At 57.6% G+C, this 22,677-nt stretch overlaps 1 protein-coding gene across 2 annotated transcripts; it reads right to left on the reverse strand.

Moving 5' to 3' along the window:
- Positions 1 to 1,316: 1,316 nt before the first annotated feature.
- On the reverse strand, positions 1,317 to 13,073 carry BOK (BCL2 family apoptosis regulator BOK). Of its 2 annotated transcripts, none has more exons than XM_035006681.1 (5): positions 12,869 to 13,073; positions 12,197 to 12,448; positions 9,466 to 9,594; positions 3,268 to 3,431; positions 1,317 to 2,125 (listed from the first exon to the last, which is right to left on the reverse strand). In XM_035006681.1, exons 2-5 carry the CDS (start codon positions 12,417 to 12,419, stop codon positions 2,000 to 2,002), a joined length of 642 nt encoding a protein of 213 aa, XP_034862572.1. In that variant the 5' UTR covers positions 12,420 to 12,448; positions 12,869 to 13,073; the 3' UTR covers positions 1,317 to 1,999. The 2 variants fall into 2 exon arrangements, with proteins under 2 accessions (XP_034862572.1, XP_034862573.1); XM_035006682.1 differs by having other exon boundaries at positions 2,081 to 2,125; positions 3,252 to 3,431.
- Between the last annotated feature and the right edge of the window lie 9,604 nt (positions 13,074 to 22,677).

A 22,677-nucleotide genomic window follows, 5' to 3' on the forward strand; every position in this document is an offset into this window, starting at 1 on the left:
ATTTTTGCTTTTTAAAAAAAATTTCCTCCCATGTGAACTTTATAATTAGTTTTAAAAAACCCATTCTGGGGCGCCTGGGTGGCTCCGTCGTTAAGCGTCTGCCTCGGGCTCAGGTCATGATCCCAGGGTCCTGGGTTCGAGCCCCACATCAGGCTCCCTGCTCCGCGGAAGCCTGCTTCTCCCTCTCCCACTCCCCCTGCTTGTGTTCTCTCTGTCAAATAAATAAAATCTTAAAAAAAAAAAAAAAAAAAACATTCTGATATGTTTACAAGGATGGCATTAAATGTATAAATTGACTTAATGAAGAATTGTCTTCATGAGATGGATTTTGTCTCCAGAACATGGTGTTTCTGCTCAAGCCCACTTGGGGTCTTGAAGGTACATCAATAGTTTTCCTCACACAGGCTCTCAGGCTTCCTGTGTGGTTGATGTGTAGGAATCTGATCTTTTTGTTGCTGTTGGAAATGGGGCATCTCGTCTGCTGCGTTTTCTAACTCTGTGTGTCCGAGCAGCCTCAGACCTCGCTACTGTCCTGAGCATCCCCTCTGCTGCCTGCCTGCCTCAGGATTGGGGCCAGGCGTGAGGGAGGACACGAGGCAGGTGCAGCAGACCTGACCTGACCAGGGCACCGGCCCTGGGGAGGGTGCAAGGGGGCCAGGCAGGGCTTGAAGGAAGCAACGGGCCTCCCAGCGCAGCTGACTCCCGGCGAGGTGTGGACAGGCTGCCGCTCATGCACAAAAGCCTCGTCTGTCAGGATTCCTGCTTCCCTGGGAGGCTGGATGGGAAGGCAGGGCCAGCTGACCTCGGCAGGCCTCAGCCACTCGTCGTCCAGAACAGGAACCAGACTGAGAGAGGCTACATTGCAGCCCCCCGGCACCATGTGCCTGTGGCCGAGCAGGAGTCGGGCCCGCTTGGGGACAATGTCCTTGCATCAGAAAGCACAGGTGAGGACTGCCCAGAGCCGGCCCCGAGGTGGCCACGGGGGAGCCCAAGAAGGGGGTGGAGGCTGTTGTTGGCCAAGAGAAGGCATCGAATGGCCTGGCTGGAGTGTGGAGCCGCACCGGGCAGGATGGCTGAGCAACCCACCACTCGTTACTGGTACATGCGCATGAGTGTGACTAGGAGCGCGTGCGTGTGCATGCATGCATGTATGTGCGCACATGAGCTCCCCATCGTGGAGCGTGGCCGCAGACCCCTCATCAGGGAAGATGCTGGGACACTCGTGGGCTTCATGTTTATCACACTGGGCTCACCGCCTCTGTGCAGGCCCTGGGCGGTGGCACGAGGACAGGCACAAGAAAGCAGATGGGTCACTCTCCATGGCCGTGACACTTTATTGGAATTGAACACGCACACACCAACCTTCCTGTTCATGGGCTTGTGCACTCTTAAGTCAGTGTGCCATCCTGGAGCCCCCCACCCCTGGTCCCTGCCACACAGGGACCCCGCCATGGGAGGGGGACACACCCATCCCTCCAGAAATGGACGAAGCAACCAGCACATAAGCTTTATGCCGTTTCCAAGGTCAGTAAGACCCCACGGCTCCTTCAGCCTTGGCCAGGCCAGCGTCACCTTCTGACTAAATGAGCAGGGCCCACTGCCCACAAGGACCAAGGCCAGCTCATGTCCTGACAGGTCCCTCTTCACGGAGGGGACCTGGCCATCAAGTGAGAGCCTGGTGTTCCCATCTCCCTTCCTTTCAGACCCGGGAGGTGACCCTGATTTTCTGGCTCCAGAAGGAGGACGAGCAGAATTTCCAGAGGAAGGGGAGCAACGGGGAAGGCACTGAAGCCCAGCTCCAGGCCAGGGAGGACCCCCCTGCTGCCCCTTCTGGAGGGCCTGGTCTGCGGGCGAGGGGCTCAGGGCAGGGCCTCCAGCACGAAGGCGGGGCTCTGAGCGTCGGAGCCTTCCCGGCCCAGTCGAGGATGCGGATGCTCTCGGGGGGCCAGGGCCTCCTGGGTCGGAGAGCCCGGGTTCAGCCTGTGCTGGAGGCAGTGGCTCATCTCTCTGGCAACAGCACGAAAAAGGCAGCCTTCAGGAAGCGTCCGAAGCTGCAGAGTGCGGCCACGAGCCAGTGGGAGCGGAAGCCGGGCTCTGTGCTGACCACACACTTGAGGACATCGGTCTGGGAGGCAAGAGGACGCGGTTAGAGAACAGAGCACCTTGTGCGGGACGTCAGCGGACTCCCGTGAGGAGCTGCCTGAGGCTGTCAGGGAAGGTCTGTGGTCTGCTCTGGACCGCGGGAGGGGAAGGCAGGAGCTCGACGTGGGCAGAGGCCGGCAGATGGGACACTGCCCAGCTGGGGACTCCACCACCTCCCCAGGCCAGGTGCCAGCTCCCAACACGGCCGCCCGCCTATTGCCCACAGGGCCACAAACACCCCCGCGTCCTGCCTCGGCACGGTGGGGCCTGGGGTCCAGGAAGCGACCAATCCAGCTACACCGTCCCTCAGAAGAGGAGTGAGAACCGAGCTTTCCAGAAGCCCAGTGAACGGCCATTCCTTATTTCTTTCTATTCCTGCTGCAGTCTGGATGCTGAGTGTGGGGTTGACCCGTGCTGGCTCCCGGGGGGGGGGGGGGGACAGCAGGAGGACAGAGGCCTCAGCAAGCTCCCTCTGCTGAAGAATGACCACAGGCAAGGGTCAACCTGGAAGCAATGTTGTCCCCACCAATGCCAACTCCAGAGGAGACCACAGCCCCAGCCACCGCCTGGCCTCAGCAGAGGCTAAGCTCTGTCGTCCCAGCCAGTGGACGTCACACACCCTTGCCCACCATCCATCACAGAGAAGAAAACGGAGATCTCCTCTGGGGGGGGCTGGCGCCCCAAGCCCAGGGCCCAGCAGCCCCCGAGGCCTGGGCGGGCAGGTGGGGGGCACAGAGACTGTGGTGGGTAGGACTCACGCACCCACCCCTGCGGGCTGGGCTGGTCTCATCCTGGCATCGGAACATGGCTGGGAGGGGTAGGGTGTGGGGGCTCTGGGCAGTGACAGGACTTTCCCTCTCACAGGCCAAGGGGCCCACATCTGCAGACCACCTTCTGCCACGCAGGGGCTCTGGGGCAGCAGGTCTTTAGCACCGGAGCTGGACGGGGGAGGCTCTGGGCGTGGAGGTAGCAGAGGACAGGTCAGCACCGGAGCTGGGCAGCAGGAGCAGCTCTGGGCCTGGCAGCCCGGCCTCACCCCTCCTCCAGCCCCCCACAACCCCCGCCGCAGGTGCTCGGGCTCTCAGCCATCCCCACCCCCGCCCGGGCACCTCAGGTCCCCCTCACCCATCCGCCGCGCCTTCGCAGCCAGGGTGCCAGGGTCTTGCGCACAAATTCCCCGAGGCAGTCGACGAGCGCGTGGACCATGGCAGGCTGGGCCTGCCGCACACAGTCTACGGCCAGCCCTGCGGCCACCGAGTACAGGGACACCACCTTGCTCCACGTGATGCCTGCAGGGAGAGAGACAGACGCTGGTCAGCAGAAGGCCACCCAAGCCCTGGCTCCGGTCCAGCCCTCGGGGTCACAGGAAGGCTGAGACTCTGAGCCACGCCCCCGCCATGCCTCTGACGCTGCCCCTCCCCGCAGCGCCCCGCAGCGCCCCGCGAGCCCCAGCCACCACCCGCGATGCGTCGGTGCTGCCACCCTCCAGGGCGGTTCTCGGGCGGAGATTTTCCAAGCCTCCATCATGCACCTGCGCCAAAGCCCAGGCCAACCGCACCCAGCCCACCATCCACTGGAGGAGGTGAGGAGGCAGCAAGGCCGTGTGGGAAGGAGGAAACTGAGGCTGGGGTGGGGGCGACTGACTCAGAGCTGCACACGCTGCACGGGGGCGGCCTCCGGGGGCACCTGCCCCGGGCCTGTCTGTTCTGATGGGCCAGGTGAGGGCACCAGGACACGGTGTGCATAAAGCAGCCGAGGCCCGTGAGACCAGGAGCTTTCCAGACCAAGGAGCTGCTGGGAAGCAGAACCAGCACGGAGCCCGCCCGGCGGGAAGAGGCCGCCGAAGGACAGTGGGGGCAAGCATGCCTGCCGACCTAGGGCGTGCGCTTCCTTAAAGCGCAAGGAGAGCTCACGAGTCAGCGAGAGCAAAGAGAAAACTTGCAAGAGAAACAGGAGCACAGAATAAACAGCTGCTTCACAAAGGGAAACTACAACTGCATCAAACGTCTGCAAAATGTCTGCCCTCACGAATAACCGGAGAAAAGTCAGAGAACACAAGGCAGAGATCGCCATCTATCAGATTAAAGCTTCACATGTCATGCGGGCTGCACCTTGCGGGCCGCCGGGGCAAACAGCCGGAGCGCGCCCGCAGGCGCTGTGAAAGGCCACGCCGCGCACGCCCCGCACGCCCCGCACGCCTCGCACGCGCCGCCGCCCCGCACGCGCACGCCCCGCACGCCCCCACATGCCCCACACGCCCCGCACGCGCTGCAGCCCCGCACGGGCCACTGCCCTGCACTCCCCGCACGGGCCGCCGCCCCGCACGCGCACGCCCCGCACGCGCACGCCCGCACGCGCACGCCCCCACATGCCCCGCACGCCTCGCACGCCCCGCCGCCCGCACGCCCAGCCGCCCGCACGCCCACGCCCCGCACGCGCACGCCCCGCACGCGCACGCCCCGCACGCCCCGCCGCCACGGTGCTGGCAGGATGCGAGCCCCGGGAGGCAGCGTCGGCAGAGGGCACCCCTGCCCCCAGGGCACCTGCATGCAGCAGCCAGAGCCGTCAGTCCCCAAAATGAGGAAACGACAAGGCGCCCATCAAGTGAAAGGAAAATAAAGGGGGACAGGACTCAGCCACGGAAAGGGACGGAGCCCTGACACCTGCCACGGGTTGGGGGGGCGCCTCAGAAACACGGTGCTCAGTAGAAAGGCCACGTGTGCGGTGCGGGTCCATCCGAGTCCATGTGCGTGAACGGTCCAGGGCCGGTAAACGCAGGGAGACAGGGAGCAGGGGGGAGGGGCACGGGTGAGTGCCGAGGGGGCTCCCGGTGTCCTCCCACGGCGACGAGAAACGGGGGTGGGGGGTGGACAGCACGGCCGATGCACCAAAGGCCACTGAACGGTGCCCTTCACGATGCCCGAGTGTTGCGTAAGTTTCATCTCCAGAACAAGAAAAATTTGGAAGCCCATAAACTGGACCTGCCTAAAACCCTCCTGTTACTGTTACTTTCCACCGCTTTCAAAATAAATCCAAGTTAGGGAGCGCCCGCCCGGCCGGCTCACAGTCGGTGGAGCGCGACTCCTGGTCCCGGGAGAGTGCGTTCAAGCCCCACGGTGGGTGCAGAGCTTACCTTGAAAAAAATCCAAGTCTGAAATCTCACCTGAGCCCCGCCCCCCCGAGGCCCCACTCCCGCCACCCAGGTCCTGCGCACGCTACCACCACCTCCACGGCCGGGCCGCCAGGGCCCCGGGTCACGGTGACGGGTCTCGCACCGTGCTCCCCGAGGTGAACGCCACGTTCTGTGCCGCGACCCGCAGAGGCCTCACGGTCCCCCGAGGGCCGGCAAGCTCCCCGTGGCGGCCACACTTGAAGGCCTGGAAGGCACCGGCTCGCCGGTCTCCAGGGGGCGGGCCTCGGGTCTTCTGGAGAGATCATCCCATTACCGTAAGTTGGTAATAAATTCCCATAAACTACAGGGGCCGTCGGTGCGTTGAGCAGCTCTGGCTCAGCCCCCACCGCCAGCAGTCAGGCCCCTTCCCCAGCCCCGGCCACCGCCCCTCCGCTCTCTGCGCGCGCGGATTTCCCCGTTCTAGGTATCTGCGCCGAAGGGCTCCCACCCAGCTCTCCATGCTGGGTCTAGCTCCTTGCACCGGGCACAGTGTCCGCAAGGTCCATCCGCGTGGCCGCGGGGCTCAGCGTCTCTCCCCACGGCCACGGGGTGTTCCGCCGGCGAAGACACCACCCTCGCGCACCCACTCATCAGACGGTGGGCGTCTGGGGTGTCCGCACGTCGTGGCTGTTCGGAGTGGCGCGCTCTGGACGTGTGTGTCGCAGACACGAGTCTTCATTTCTCTCGGCAGACACCCAGGAGTGGGGACTCCGTTCAAGTCGAACCGCGTTCCCGGGCCGCGCTGCTCACGTCCTCGCCGCTGCTCGACTCCACTGAGTCCCGCCACCCCGGTGCGCCGGCGGTGGGCCTCGCGCTGGGGCCCCGTGCGTCACCCTGGGGGCTGGGGGGGAGCACTCTTCGCGGGCTCCCAGCCAGCTGCACATCTTCCTCGGAGAAACTTCTGTTCTGATCCTTTGCTCATTTTTAGTATTGGTTTCTACGAGTTGTTTATCTTTTGCATTTTCCGATCTTTCTGTGGTAAACTATTTTGCTCTTGTAATAATAAGAAGAAAACAAAAACTCCTGCCAACTTTTAATCAGGGAGGGAAAAATCAGTGTTTCCCCTGAAGGGAGCTGAGCAGCCAAAGGGCCAACGCTGCCAGGAGCTGCGCTGGTGGCCACTGCCTCTGACGGGAGCACGGCCGATCAGAAACACCTCCACAGGTCCCTGCCCTCCAAGCTGCCCCGGCCGCCAGCCAGAGCCCTGCCTCAGGCACTGCCCACACCCCAGGGGGCCTGCCAGGAGGAAGTGGGGGCGCAGGGTGCAGTGTGAGGGTCAGTGTGTGCAAGGCCAGGCCCCCCAGGGGGGCCACGGGGAGACAGGGATGCACCAAGGCTGGCCAGCGCCTTGTGGCTGGGGCTGACCCTGTGGAGAAAGGGGGGTGGACGAGGGGCAAAGGGGAGGCCTGGCAGCAAGGGGGAGGGTGGGAGGGGCAGCCAAGCTGGCGAGGGGCACAGTCTGAGAGCCAGGTCGCCGCAGAGCTGGCAGATCCACAACGCCATGCTCCACAGAGCCCCGCCCCTGCTCCCTTTCCAGGTGGCCCTGAGGTTCAGAGATGTTAAGACACCAGCTGCAGGTCACACAGCCAGTGAGAGAGCAGCTGCCCCAGAGCCCCATGGGGCGGGTGCAGGTGTGGAGGCTCTGTCAGAAGGAAGGAGCGGGGGGCGCCTGGGTGGCTCAGTTGGCTAAGCAACTGCCTTCGGCTCAGGTCATGATTCTGGAGTCCCGGGATCGAGTCCCGCATCGGGCTCCCTGCTCAGCGGGGGGTCTGCTTCTCCCTCTGATCCTCCTCCCTCTCATGCTCTCTGTCTCCCATTCTCTCTCTCAGATAAATAAATAAAATCTTTAAAAAAAAAAAAAAAAAAGAAGGAAGGAGCGGGGGCCGCGTGGGACAGGCCTGCGGGCGCTGAGTGGCTGGAGGTGCTTGAACGTGAAGGGGTATATTCTGCCCCATCTCAAATGAAAATCACAAGACTTTAACTGAACTCCACAAGTGGACTGAGCTGCCAGTGGCCTGTGTCCATTATCCCCACACCTCCCCGGTCCCAAGGCCTTCCATCGCCCTCCCAGAGCCCAGAGCCTTTCTGAACCTCTCAGGTCTGTACCCCCACCGAGCAAGGCCGGGCAGGTGGACTGGGTGCGCTGTGTTGGGCCCCCTGTCCACTGTCTCCTGCCCACACACCAGCCACCACCCAGGGGCCTAGTCGGGCCTCCCGGCTCGGTCCCAACCACCAGCAGGCCAGAGCTGCATTCTCAGAGATAAGCCTTCCTTTTAAAGCCAGACCTCGGCTCATAAACCAGCCGCCCAACCCCCAAGACTGACACAGGGCGGCCACCCACGCACCAGCATCAGGCCCAGGACACAGGAGCCCAGGGAGGGCTGAAGGTGGTCACCAGCCTCGAATGCCCGCTGCACCTCAGTCTTCCTGGGCCCCCCCTGCTGCCTCCTCCTCAAGGCACCTTCCCACGTCACCCTCACGGGGTTCCCCCAGGACCGAGGTCAGGACTGTTAGAACACTCTGAAGAAAACTGGCCCTCCGACCAGCCCACCCAAGCACCCCCGTCGCGATGTCCTAGCCTTGCTGACCCCTGGGGTGTCCGTGCTGACTGGTGGCAACCTGGAGAAGGCTGGCTTCTGCAGCTGGCCATCCCGTGTCCCCACCACACCCACCAGGAGTTGGTGGGACCTCACTGGGAAGGGATACTAGAGGTCAACACGTGGTCACCCCAGAGGGATGTGGTCAGTGGGGCTGGACATCAGCTGGGCTGGGGGTCCACCTCCAATGGGATGAGGCAGCCCCTCTACTCCATGTCCTTTCCCTGCAGTGGGGGAGGTGTTCCCCTGCAGAGTGTGGGCTGCATCTGCAGGGGGTGGGGACTGTGGCTCCCCCTGGTACCCCCTACCCTAACTCTGCTGCTGTCCCAATCATCCTATGGACAAGGAAACCAAGGCCAAGGTCACTCGGCTGGTCAGCAACAGACCCAGAACCGCCTCCCAGAGGAGGGGGTATGAGGCCTCCCTGCTGCCTGGGGACCTTCCAGAAAACACCAGAGGGAAGCTGGCCCTCCCCACTTGGCACATGACCACTCACTCCCCACTCCAGCTGGGATGCAGCATCCGGAGCTCTCTAGCTCCACGGCCCCCAGCTTTCCCTCCCTGAGGGCTGGGACTGGCTGTCCCGTTCAGCACCTCGGGGTGCCAGGGAACACCTGCGGGATTTGCTGACAGAAGAGGTGCTGAGTGGGGCTGGGGCTCCAGTGGCTTAGATGGCAGAGGTTGGCCCGTTACACAGCAGGACGCAGGGACAGACTCACAGAGCACAGGTGGGGAGATGAGGTCGATGGAGGTCTACGGACCACAGAGAGCCCAGCAGGGTTCCAAGGAGAGGACACGGGGACAGGAGAAGGGTTGGGGGGTCCTGTAGCCTCCTGTGAGCCTAGAGGTGGGTGTACAGACAGGAAGCAGCAGGAGCTGAAGTTGGGGATGAGGGCACAGATGGGGCACCAGGAGATTCCCAGGTGAGTGTGGGCCAGCCAGGTGAGACAGGTGTATTGCGATTCCCCAGAGACCCTCCAGCAAGCCGCTGCACTGGGGCTCATGCCCTCCTGAATCCCCCTCCCTGGGATGTGGGGCTCCCCCCGCGACGTGCCTTTGACCAACAGAACTCGGCAGAGTGAGAGTGTAACTTCTGGGGTTACAGCACAAGAGCCTGACGATGCCCACCCAGGCTGTTTGTGACCCTCCCCTTTGGGACCTGGTGCCACGCCGTGAGACGCCCATTCCCCAGGCCCCGGGCCACGTGCAGGACACACTGGGGACAGCCTGGCCCCCCTCCAGCCAACGAGCAACACCAACGGGCAACCTGGACCTCGCAGCCCAGCAAGACCTCGGTCCACTGCACCCCAGCTAATGCCGGTCAGAGCCACGTGAGAGGCCCGGGGCCAGCTGCCCAGCGGACGGACCCACCGTCCTCAGAACCCGGGGAGGCACCGCACAACCCTGTTTGAGTCAAGCTTCTGGGCCTGTTTGTGCAGCTGGAAGGTGGCTCCGGGACCTGTGGGGGCTACTTGCAGCAAGGCCCTGCTCTGGCCCACAGACCCCGGCCCACCGCAGCACCATGGGCGCCCCAGGGTGGGTGCCCAGGCCTACCTCCGGAGAAGATTTGAGAGGCCACAGCCAGGAAGGCGTCAGTCACCACGGTCTCAGACTGCAGGGAGATGTTTAGCTGGCGAGCCACGTTGCGGTAGACGCTGGGCCGAATCAGCTCCAGCTCGTCCCCTAGGCAGTCACACAGGGGGTCAGAGGTGGTCGTGCCTCCCTGACCCCAGCCCCGCCGTCACCAGCCCACTGCTCATGGCCCATAGCACTGAACAGGCCTGATCGGTGACCCCCAACTCAGCCTGTCAAATTGCCACCCCCACTTGACCCCACCGTGGCCCCTGGGGACAAGAAGACCAAGGGGATACCGTGGGCACCCCCAGACCTGCCCCTGCAGCCCGCGCCTTCTGACAAGCCAGCCACCCCCCACCCCCACCCAGGGCCAAGCCGGCTGGGCCGGTGGGGCGGGAATCCCAAGCAGGAGCGAGGGCCATGCCTGATGTGTGACTCATGGCCCACAGTGAGCTGCCCGGGCGGCAGGCGGACTGGGCAGGCAGCCAGAGCCCTGCATGGGCGGGGGCTATGCCAGCGACCCCACACAGGTGAGGCCCCTGGACGCGGCCTCAGAGGGGCGTCCTGGCTCAGGCCCTGGCTCTGCTCCGTGAACCGAGAAGCTAAGCCATTGCCCGGGGCCACCAGCACCGCCCAGGCTCAAACCTGGGCTCCTGGTGCCAAGTGGGTGTGTCTGGATGGGTGGCCACACTCAGCAGAGGAAATGCCCTCTCAGCGGCCCTGCCCGCTGCCCGCGCGCGCTGCGGCGCCCCTGGAAGGGATGTGCCGGGAATTCCACACAGCCCGCGGACTGGGTGTCCCCCAGCCCAGTCACTTATGCAGCCAACGCAAACAGGGAAATGCTGTGGACAGGACAGCCCGGGCCGATAAGGGCGTCCGCGTCATCCCTGGGGCCAGCTGCACTCCATCTAATAAACTAAGATCTGGATGCAGAGCAGAAACTGGCGAGGCTGGTGGGCGGTTGGGGGCGGGCGGGGGGCATGGAAATTCCCAGGGCGGGCCTGACCGTTCCCACATGCAGACCTCGGGGCTGCTGGGGACAGGGCCCAAGAGACCACCCATGGGGACGTGACCCAGGCTTCTTCCTGTGAGCCGCTGCACCAGGAGCTAGGCGTCTGTGCTGGGGGGGCGGTCAGGGGCACACTGGGGGGGGCAGGGGGACAGCGCCAGCCATGAGGGGGCTACGCAGAGCAGCTCCAAGAGCAGAATGCAGCAGAAAGGCATGAACGAGAGGGCTCTGGGGGTCCAAGTCATCGCCCTCCTTAGCCATCTGCCAGAGCAGAGTCCCAGGGACTACACAGAGCCTGGAGCTGGGGAAGGACCTTGAAGGCCCTACTCCTGAGAGGGCCAGTGCTGGGCACCTGGCCAGCCCCTGCTCCCCAAGACCAGGCCCGAAGCGTTGGGGCTCCAGGGTGGGACACAGGGGATTGAGGGCACAGAAACCAGTCTGCTCAGAACGGCAAAGCCCAAAGCAGGCTTTCCAGACAAGTTTAAACAATAGGGACTCTGGGCTCAGGGCAGAGGCAGGACCCAGCTCCTGTTCACAGACAAGGAGACAGGGACGGAGAGGCTGGGGGCAGAGTCGCAGAGCAGGCCAGGACGGAGGCAAGACTTCCTTCTGGCTACCCCAGGGTTTGGGGGGCCTCTTGGGAGACCAAAGAAACATCTTCTCCAAGGCCCTCTAGAATGTTCCCCCAGTGCCATCCCCACTAACCAGCTGAGGGAACGGCCATTGGTGGCTGACCTCATGGGAGCCCAGGTCCTCTGGACCCCTGCCTGATTCCCCAAACCCCACTGGCTCTCCACCTCCCCCAAGGCCTGGGTGGGCTAGCAGGCTTCCTAACAATCTTCTACACTGCCCCCATGGAATCTGTGTGTCTGCCCCACACCTGGGCAGCTGGGTCTACACAGCACAAACAGGGCACAAAGAGACACTGGTGTCAGTCTGGGAAGAGACAGGGTGTCCCCTTTCACAGAGCACCCCCTACAGCCCTGCATCCTGGACCAGCATTTCCCCACACTCGGTGTGGAGAACCACCCCATCAGGGCTCCATCTTTGCTCCCCACTCCCAACAACCAGTTATAGAGTGAGCGACCTGAGTCCTGGTGGTGAAGTAAACTGAATCAGCTGGGCTGGCCCCACCCCCTCCGAAGATGGAAACAGTTACCCTGCTGGGCGGGACCCCACTCCAACTAAGTAACCCTAGCTGTCTAAGCATGACCTGCTGGCCAGGTGGGATTTGGCTGCCCAGACCCATGGTGGCTTTGACCCTCCTGGGGCACCGAATTTCCAGAGGGAGCCCTACCAGGCCTCCACATCAAGAGGAAAGAGCAGTGGGATTTCAGGCAGGAGCCGCAAAGACCTACTTTCCAAAACAAACATCGGGACACGTGGTCCCACAAAGGATTTTTGTGCCCAGCTCAGTACAAGGGTCACTCTGGAAGTTCAGCCACCAAAACAGTATTCTTCCTGGAGCTTTCTAGTCTTTATGGCCAGAATGTCTGAAATCTAGGCTGAGCAGGCATGTTGGGGAGCAATGTGGCGGGTGGGCAGGTGAGCCTAAGGGGTAAAGAGGGGAGTGTGGGTAGGTGTGCCCTGCACAAGGCTATCCCCAACACCCCCGGCCACCCCCTCTCTGCCCGCAAAGGAAACTGAGGCCCAGCAGCGGAGGGCGCCTCCGGGGGACCCGCCGGCCGGGCCCGCACTCACCCAGGCGCAACAGCACCGCGCACACCTCGGCCAGGCGGCCTCCGGGGGCGGGAGCGGCGCGCTCAGGCGCGCTCCAGGCGAGGCCAGCGCGCAGCAGCCGCGCGTGCACGAACTCCCGGCCGAGCGCCTTGGCCTGGGCCACCAGCTCCTTGTCGGTGGGCGAGCGGTCAAAGGCGTCCATGATCTCCGCGGCGAAGACCGAGGAGCGCCGCAGCACCTCCATGGCGAGGACGCGGGCCAGGGGCGCGGCACCTGCGGGGAGACGAGCTCAGCGCCCCGGCCTGGCTGGCGGCGGGGAGCCAGCCCTGGGAAGAGGTCGCCCCGCAGGGAGGGCGCAGCGGGGCGCGGGGAAGGGCTGCCGCCAACTGCGAGGGACCGTTCGTTTTGTGACACCGAACACGGTGTCACATTCTTTCGGATTCCAAGTTAAATCACAAAGATCCCCACGGCTGCCCGGGATAGGAAGGACCGCGGGGAGATGGCGATATGCTTTGGGGCCGCCGTGCCCGCGCTCGAAGACGAGTGCGCGGGCAGCGGAGGCGCGGGCGGGTGACAGGCGACGGCCAGGACCCTGCCCGGCCGCGCGCTCGGAGCACACCCGCCCCCGCGCCTCGCCGTCCTCGGTGTTTGTCCCGGGCGTCGCCGTTCCCACGGCGAGGTCGCCCTGCTCACCTCTCCCGCGGCATGTCGCGGGCGCGGGGCTGTGGAGGAGCTCTAGCCTCAGGATCTCCTGGCCGCCGTCTCCGCCGACCTCGATCCTTCCATCCAAAGCGGCGAGGACGCGCGCCCGCCCCTCGCCAGCCCGTCCGCGCCTGGGCCCGGCTGGCGCGCGAGTGCACGGGCCTCCGCGCTCCTGCGGGGTGCGGCGGCGGCGTCGCGGCGAGGGGCGCGCGGGGCGCACAGCGCGGCTCTCTGCCGGCGAGAGGCGAGGCTTGGGGCTTCGCCTTCTAAGGAAAAGGCAGCCCCCGGGGCGGAGCCGCGGCCCAGAGCTTCCCCGCCGCCTCCCCGCTTAAGGAGGACTGAGCGAGTTCCCGGTCAGGCTCGGAGAGGGCCACGGGGCAGGCGCTGTTCCTGCAAGGCCCGGTGATTGGAGCCTAGCTCTGGCATCCGCCGCCCGGGTTCACACCCGGCTCCATTTTCTTATTGTTTCGTGGAGGTTCTTTATATATTCTGGATATGTGCGGACCGAACCCTGGCACATGGTTCGGTATTGTCGATGGATACTCGAAAATGTACAGTATTGAAGATACCGCAGAAATCTTCTGCCACTCGTGGTTTGTTATTGCTTATAATGAACGGAAGAGATTCTCAGTGAAGTCCAATTTATTTGTCGTTTCTCTTACGATTAGTGCTTTTTCATTGGAATATTCTCCTACGTTTTCTTTTAGAAGCTTAAATGTTTTACCATCTATGATGGGTCACTATTCTTCTGAATAGTGTCTTAGAGGCCAGAGCGCTTTTTTTTAAATATGAATATCCAGTTGACCCAGCATCATTTATTGAAAAGACCATCATTTTCCCCTTGAATTGGAAAAGAGCATCCATCATAAATCAAGTAACTGTGTATGTGAGGACCTGTTCTGGACTCTGATTAACCAGCCTGCTCTAATCTCAACAAGATTAACCAGCCTGCTCTAATTCACATACATACAGCATTTCACCCAATAGCTGTAGAATATAGGTTCTTTCCATGTGCACATAGAATCTTAATCAAAATAGGGGCACCTGCGGAGGCGCCTGGTTGGCTCAGTCAGTTAAGCATCTGCATTTGACTCAGGTCATGATCCCAGGGTCCTGGGATTGAGCCCTTGCATCAGCTCCCTGCTCAGCAGGGAGTCTGCTTCTCCCTCTCCCTCTGCTCCTCCCTCCTGCTTGTGCTCTCTTGCTATCTCTCTCAAATAAATAAGTAATCTTAAAAAAAAAAAAAATAGGGGCACCTAGCTGGCTCCACCAATGGAGCATTTGACCCTTGATCTCAGGGTTGCGAGTTTGAGCCCCATGTTGGGGCTTTTTTTTTTTTTTTTTTTTTTTTTTACTTAAAAATAAAATATTTAGGGCGCCTGGGTGGCTCAGTTGGTTGGGCGACTGCCTTCAGCTCAGGTCATGATCCTGGAGTCCCTGGATCGAGTCCCGCATCGGGCTCCCTGCTCGGCGGGGAGTCTGCTTCTCCCTCTGACCCTCCCCCCTCTCATGTGCTTGCTCTCTCTCATTCTCTCTCTCTCAAATAAATAAATAAATAAATCTTTAAAAAAAATAAATAAAATATTTTAAAAAATGTTATTCAAAATAGACCATATCCTGGGCCATAAAATCTCAACCAATTTCCAAGGACTGAAATCATACAAGTTTGTCCTCTCTGAATTAAATTAAAACTCAACGTCAAGAAAACTATTAGAAAGCCTCCAAGTGCTTGGAATCTAAACATCACACTTCTAAATAATTAAGGGTCCAATAGTAAATCACAACGGAAATTGTAAAATATTTTGAAGTGAGCAATAGTGAAAATATAACATATCAAACACAGTGGGATGCAGGTAAACCTGTGCTTAGAGGAAAATTTGTAGCTTTAGAAGAAAGGTTGATAATTAATGCTCTAAGTTCCAACTCAGGAACTAGAAAAATAGATTAAACCCAAAGGTGAAAGGAAATAGCAAAAACAAGAGCAAAAATTAATGAAACACAGCAAAATCAACAATTTTCTCAATTAGAGAAAATCAACAAAGCCAAAAGTTGGTTCTTTGAAGAGATTAATAGAATTCATAAACTCCTGGAAATGTCTAGTGAGAAAAAGAAAACACAAATTCCAATATCAGGAATGAAAAAGAGGACATCAAGAGATACTATAAACATTAAAAGGGTAACAAGGGGCACCTGGCTGGCTCTGTTGGTGCAGCATAAGTCTCTTGATCTTGGGGCTTGAGCCCCACACTGGGTGTAGAGATTACTTAAAAATAAAATTTAAAAGGGCACCTTGGTGGCTCAGTTGGTTAAGTATCCAACTCTTGATCTCAGCTCAGGTCTTGATCTCAGAGTTGTGAGTTCAAGTTCTGCATTGGGTCCATGCTGGGTGTGGAGGCTACTTAAAAATAAGTAAATAAGTTAATTGATTAATTAATTAAAAATTTTTAAAAGGATAATAAGAGGATAGTATGAACAACTCTATGACAATAAATTTGAAATTTAAATGAAACACAATTTACCAAAACTGACATTAGAAGAAGTAGAAAATCTGGGTAGTCCTATACCAATTAAATAAAATTAATCCATAATTTAAAATCTTCCCACAAAGAAAATTCTAAATTCAGGTGGTTTCAGGGGCGCCTGACTGGCTCAGTCAGTAGAGCATGCGAATCTCAATCTGAGGGTTGTGAGTTCAAGCCCCACTGTGGGCATGGAGCCTAGTTAAAAATAATAATAATAAAAATTAATTAGTTGATTAATTCAGATGGTTTCATTGGGGAATTCTTCTAAACAGTTAAAGAAATATCACCAACCTTACACAAACCTGTCCAGAGACTAAAAAGTGAGCAAATGTTTACCATTTCATTTTGTGAGTCCAACAAAGCAATGGTGGCCAAACCTATTAAGAACACGACTAGAATTGAGGAAAGCTATCGAACCTCTATCTGTCTTGGCTTCTCCATCCATAGGATACAGAGAATAGCAATACCTACCTTCTCTGGTTGTTGAGAGGACTGAATTAGTGAATCCATGTAAAAACTTGCTTGTCACATAGGAAGTTCTCCGTAATTGTTAGCTGTTTATGCAGAAAACTTATAGAGTTCTAAAAAGTGAGTGTGCATTTTAATGTACTCTTCAGAGCAGGAGCTGGAGCACCAGGACAGAGTCTGCCTCTGACATTTCTTTCTTTGATTTTTTTTTTTTAAGATTTCATTTATGTATTTATTTTAGAGAGAGACAGAGAGAGCGTGAGTTGGGGGAGGAGCACAGGGAGACGGACAAGCAGACTCTGCCTGGGGCTCAACTGCAGGGCTCGATCCCATGACCCTGAGATCATGACCTGAGCTGAAATCAAGAGTCACATGCTTAACAGACTGAGCCACCTCTGGCATTTCTGCAGAGCGCTTAGGTTGGGACTCTCTGTATTTTATAGATGGGAATATGGAAGCTCAGAATGGAAAGGGACTTGCCCAAGGACTCACTGCAGAACCGGGTTTCACCAGATTGTGAACTTTGGAGTCTGACCCTGGGGTCTCTGGAATGTACCTCTGGCAGGGGAAACGCCTATGTCTGCAGATGGGAGGCAGGGGTGCTTCCTCCTGCTACCTTCCGGCCATGTGACCTCAGGCAACTTCCTGCCCCATCACAGTCTTCTATACAAAATGAGATCCCCTTCTCTGCTTCCTGTGCCCTGGGGAGTGCAGATGGGTGCAGAAGACTTCATGGACTCTCATGTGGGAGTGACAAATCACTGGACATAACTGATAGATGTTCATGTTTAGCACAGTCCGTTCAGTCCAGGAGATGCCAGGCCTGGATCCAGCCATGCCTGAAACCAGTGGACTTCTCCCGGGACATGTCTCAGAATGTTCAAAACAGAATACTGATAGCAGTGAGGAACTGGAAATGACCCAAGTGTTTGTTAAGAGAGGAGGTTAAACCAATCCTGAGTAGTCCGAGCACAAACCCTTATCCAGATCTTAAAAAGGCTGGGTTGCACTGGAATGTGTTGAGGTCTTCTTATCCCCTGAGGCCTGGAGGAAGCTGGCCCAATTCACCCCGTCCCAGCTCCCAGATTCCCAAGAGTGCTGACATTCCTCCAGGGTCCCTTGGCCCTGATTTTCTGCCTCTGCAGAGCTCTTGCTCTGCACTCTCTTCTTGCATCTGACCCCTCCGTTGACCAAGTGTGGAGCTTGGTCCCTCATTGGTGCATCCCTTCTGCATGCCAAAACTGCTTGAGCATGGGGAGGTTTGTTGATTCATGTGACTAAAATGTCCAGGGAGAGTGGGGCTCCTGAGTGGCTCAGTCAGTTGAACGTCCAACTCTTGATTAAGGCTCAGGTCTTGATCTCACGGTTGTGAGATGGAGCCCTGCATCAGGCTTGTCACTGGACATGGCGTCCACGTGAGATTCTCTCCCTTCCCCTCAGCCCCTCCCCCTGTAAAAAAAATAAATAAATACAATAAAATGTCCAAGGAGTTTCAAGCATGACTGGATCCAGGAGTCTCTTCTTCATCTGTGGGTCTGGCTGTGCTCCTTTGTGATGGCTTCCCTCTTGGGCAGGCTGTCCCCGAGTGATTGCAGATCACAATGCACACAGCCCCCTGTCTACACCTCCCTAATCCAGCCCTTCCTGGTGGAAAAAAAAATCCAGTCTTTTCAGAACTCCGCTGGGGATGCCCGGGGACTGGCAGCTTTGGTCATGTGCCACTCCCTGAACCAACTGTGGCTGGAGGTGGCCGAAGTGCCCAGTCGTCAGGCCTAGCCACATACCCGGCCCTAGATGGGTGCAGGGGCCTGTCAATGCCACCAAATAGTATGGAGGGTGAGGCTCATGAGCCCCTGTCTAAGACGACCCGGAGAAGAAGCCTGGCTTTCCATAAAAATCTGCTCAAGGCTTTTGTGGGGGTCACAATCTGGGGAGCAGGGGGTCCATAACCAGTGGTGCCATGTTTGAAAGCTGAGTGGTAGTACCTACCTCAGACATGGACTAGGGGCCCTGCCTGGTCCCCCTACAGCCATGCAGGGAGACAGGCACACGCAGGGCAGTGTCCTGTCCCACAGAACAAATGCCTGGGCCTCTGGAACCCCCTGTCTACACCATCGCAGCCACCTGCAGAGCCCATGTGGGCCTCTCCCTGAGCTTGGCCCTGGAGGGCATGGAGTAGCCAGAGTTTGCAGGGACGTGGACGCTCATGGACGTGTGGATGGGCATGGAAGTGGCTGGACAGAGCTGACTGTGGCTGGGAGGATTCATGTGAAGTTCTCGGTGGGAGTCTGGTCTTCTGGATCAGGTCCAGGCCTTCCAGGCAGTCATGGAGCTGCTTCTCCGGGGGGGGGGGGGGGGGGGGGCGGAGCAGGCTGCATGTTGCACTGAGCCATTGCTGAGCTCCTCCTGTGTGCAGGCTGCGGACGCGATGCCTGCTGTCCAGGGAGGGACCCATGGCCCATGTGTGGGGTGGGCCTTCTCCAAGCCTCTTCATTCTCCTTTCAAAATGCATCCTAAGAGAGCTACCTCTTCCTCCTTTGCTGCTAGCACCCTGATCCTGGCCAGCACCCCTCTCTTCTGGATGGCCTCTCCACCATGTGCATGGGGACCCAGTGCCTTTTCGAAACCAAACATTTGCGTTAGTTCCCAGCTCGCTAGCACCTAGTTTCACCCTCCCCAACCTCTGTGGCTTTCTCTCCTCTCCTTCTGCCTTGCTCTCAGGGCTCCAGCCACCCATCTCCTTGTAGATCCTCCTTGGACACCCCCAGCATACTTGTGCCTCAGGACCTTTGCACTTGCTGTGCCTTCTTCTCTATTATCTTCATAGCTCTGCTCATGTACCATTTCATCAGAGATGCCCTCTCCCGTCTCCTGCCTCTCCCCTGACCCCCATGAAAGTCTTCCCCACTCCCACAGCCTCTGTGCAAAGCAGGTCCCTACGGGGTAGCGGAGGACAAGGTGGGCCAGGAGGACATGAGGTAGAGTCCCCAAGAGCGGTGACACAGCCCGCCACTCACACACCCGGGTCTGCCCACCTGGAAGTCCAAAGCATCACTGACAGTAGGTATCCTTTTTTAAAAAAAATTTTTTTATTTTAAAGATTTTTATTTATTTGACAGAGAGAGACACAGCAAGAGAGGGAACACAAGCAGGGAGAGTGGGAGAAGGAGAGGGAGAAGCAGGCTTCCCGCCGAGCAAGGAGCCCGATGCAGAGCTCCATCCCAGGACCCTGGGATCATGACCTGAGCCGAAGGCAGACGCTTCACCATCTGAGCCACCCAGGCGCCCCGATGGTGGGTATCCTTATTTAGCATCACTTTGTGTCTGTTCTCCTGGGCACAGCACACCCTTCCTTCCTGGTGCATCAGGGCTCCCCCCGGCCTCCTGCTCAGGTGTTCTGCAGGTGCACTGCTCCTTCTGGACCCAGGGGCAGGGGTCTGGGGGCTGCTGCCACCCCCGTCCCTTTCAGTGGGTTCCCTGGATCATCTGTTTTTAGGGGTTCGTGTTTACTCTAAACCCCAAGGCCTTCTCATCCCTTTTCTCTTGAGGTCCAGAATGGGTACCTCTCACTATTAGTTCTCCCCGTGGTGATGGGGTGCTCCTTAAGCTTCTCTGACAGGAAAGGAATTTATGTGCTTGACCTCCTGGAAGGAGGTCAGGAGCCTCCAGAAAAGACAGAGGAGGGGAAACAGCCCCCCCGGTCCCCATCCTCTCTGCAGGGAGTTCGGACAGGGCCACCTGACCATGTAAGGCTGATGGACACTAGAGCAGAAAAGGAGACAGGATCCTGACCAGAAATTTATAGCATCCTTGAACCCTAGAGACATTTAAAGAGTTCCAGAAGCAGAAGCTAATAACATGGTCAAGTGGACAGCAACCTGCAAAGCCTTGCGGCTTGGCCCAGGCCCTCAGGGGAGGCCAATGCCAAATCAGAACACCCCAGGAGGGGCCCTTGGGGGTAATGTGCATGGTCCGTGGTGGGCTGGCTCCCAGGGCAGTCTCCCCTCTGTGCTTCTGTGGCACCCCACCCCACCCCAGGAACAAAGCGGATGAGGATGGTGTAGAACCCGTCCTCAGAGCTGCACCCACCTCCCCACACTGTTGCAGGTGTTACTGCAGGGCAGGTAAAGCTCAGGAAAGCCATGTGGGGGCGGAAGCTGCCTGGGTGGGTGTGCACTCCCCACTCTTCCTCTGCTACAACAGTCCTACAGTAATAGGAGGTGATCAGACCTACAGTAATAGGAGGGGGCTTGGGTGACGGAGGCCGTACCTCAAAGTCTCCTGGGGCCGAGGCCTGGGGAGCCGTCACCGTTTGCCCAGACTGCTCCTTGGGCTGGCCCCTCCCTGTTTTTCTCTAGCAGCTCAGGCTTCTTCCCAGGGATCAGAGCCCAGACAGAGGGTTTTGTACACACTAGGGTAAGTGCTGGATAAAGAGCCAGGCGGCCGGGGCAGGGAGGGGCCCACGTGCCTCCCCCCACGCCCCTGCCCCTCCCCTCCCGGTCCCCACGTCTGGAAGGGTGGCCTCACGCGGGGTCAGTGGGCCCAGCCCCGTTCCCCAGCATCTGGTACCCCTCTTCCAGCGCCCCCATTGCCCCCCGCAGCACCCTGGGTATTATAAGTTATAAAATGTTTGGGATATTGAACAGCGATATTGCCTTGTTTTGATATGCGTTGCCCCCCTGCTTGCCTGTGGGGCTGGGCAGCTTTCCAACCAGCTATGGGGCATCTGAGCTCTTGAGATTTTCTAAGCACAGAATTCACCCATTTCCTCCAGGGTATTTATTTTTTCTCACTGGCTTGTGCATAGTCTTTATATATTCTGGGTGTTAATCTTTTGTCTGTTAAAAATGTCCCACATGTGGGCGCCTGGGTGGCTCAGTCGGTTAAGCGTCTGCCTTTAGCTCAGGCCATGATCTCAGAGTCCTGGAATGGAGCCCCAAGTCAGGCTCCCTGCCTGCTCAGTGGGGCGTCTGCTTGTCCCCCTGCCTCTGTCCTCCCACCTCGTGCTCTCTAAGTAAATAAAAAAAATCTTAAAAAAAAAAATGTCTCTAATATTGCCCCAGGCCGTCCCCCCTCCTTGGGGCCTTTGGGCAGGGCTACCCATACTGCCTTGCTAAACATGCTCCCCAGACTTTGTTCCTGACCTTCTGGGGTGGGGTTTAAAATCCATTTTTGTGGATGTTAGTAAGAAAGATGTTAATTTTCTTTTTTCTTCTCAAAACTGGGTTGGCAGTTTGTCCAGCACTTCCTGCTGAAGAGGCTGGTGCTTTTCCAGGACTTTTAAACTCAAAGCTGAACCTGAGTCCAAGTCTATACTGCCTCCGACCAGCCCTACCTCAGTTCCTCCTACAGGGGAGGTGGAGGGTGGGGCCCTGAGTGGGTGATAGGGATGGAGTGCACCTGTCGTGATGAGCACCAGGTGTTTATGGAAGTGATGCATCACTACATTGTACACCTGAAACTAATATTACACGGTGTGTTAATTAACTACAATTTTTTTTATTTTTAAAGATTTTATTTATTTATTTGTCAGAGAGAGAGAGCAAGCACAAGCAGGGGAAGGGGCAGAGGGAGAAGCAGACTCCCCACTGAGCAGGGAGCCCGATGTGGGACTCGATCTCAGGACCCTGGGATCGTGACCTGAGCCAAAGGCAGATGCTTCACCGACTGAGCCACCCAGGTGCCCCTCTGTTAGACTTTTCTTTGTATATAACAATGCCATCTCTCAGTAATGGCAATCTTGTTTCTCCCTTTCAAATACATTCGCTCACTCATCTTCATCTGTGGCTTTCTTGCACCGAAATGTAAGACCCACTAGAATGCTCAACAGAAGTGATGATTTTTGGCATTATTTCTTATTCCTCATCTCTGGGGGACATAATTCAATAAGTCCACTAATTATGATGTTGGTTAAAAATACGGCAAATGCCTTTTATCCAAGTGAGAGAATATCATGTAGTGGGTTACAGTTATCATGAGTTTTTATCATGAATGTGTGTTGAATATTAGCAAACGCTTCTCCATCTCTCAAGATGAGATGAAAACAATTTTTCCCCCTATGTGTGTGATAACAATGTTTGACTTTTCCAATGTTAAAATCAACTTACATTCCCATAATAAAAATAATTTATTCGGGGTGCCTGGGTGGCTCAGTCAGTTAAGCATCTGCCTTTGGCTCAGGTCATGATCTCGGGGTCCTGGGATCGAGCCATGCATTCAGCTTCCCACTCAGCTCAGCAAGGAGTCTGCTTCTCCCTCGCCCTCTGCCCCTCCCCCCTGCTCATGCTCAGTCTCTCTCGAAGAAATAAATAAAATCTTTAAAAAAAATTTATTCATGATGTACTTTTTATAAAGATTTTATTTATTTGAGAGGAGAGAGAGAGAGAGAGAACGAGCAGGGAGGAGGAACAGAGGGAGAGGGAGAAGCAGACTCCTTGCTGAGCTGAGTGGGAAGCTGGATGCATGGCTCGATCCCAGGACCCCGAGATCATGACCTGAGCCAAAGGCAGATGCTTAACTGACTGAGCCACCCAGGCACCCCTATTCATGATGTATTAAATAAAGTTGGATCCAAATGCAATAAAAAAATTCCTCATACTTCTAACTACTTCATATGCATATTGACCCTTGGCACAGTGAATTCTACTTATGTGTATCTTTTTGCATTTATTGTGTACTTTAATGAAAATTATGCACATCCATGATTTTAAAAATGTTAATAGTTCTACGAGGTTTTGGATGAAAAGCATCTGCCTGGGGGCCCCTCTCCAGAAGCACCATTTCCAGCCCACGGTTCATTTCAATGCACGG

This window comes from Mirounga leonina, unplaced genomic scaffold, assembly GCF_011800145.1.
Source record: "Mirounga leonina isolate KUSES-001 unplaced genomic scaffold, KU_Mleo_1.0 Mir_151, whole genome shotgun sequence".
Classification (NCBI taxonomy): Eukaryota; Metazoa; Chordata; class Mammalia; order Carnivora; family Phocidae; genus Mirounga; species Mirounga leonina.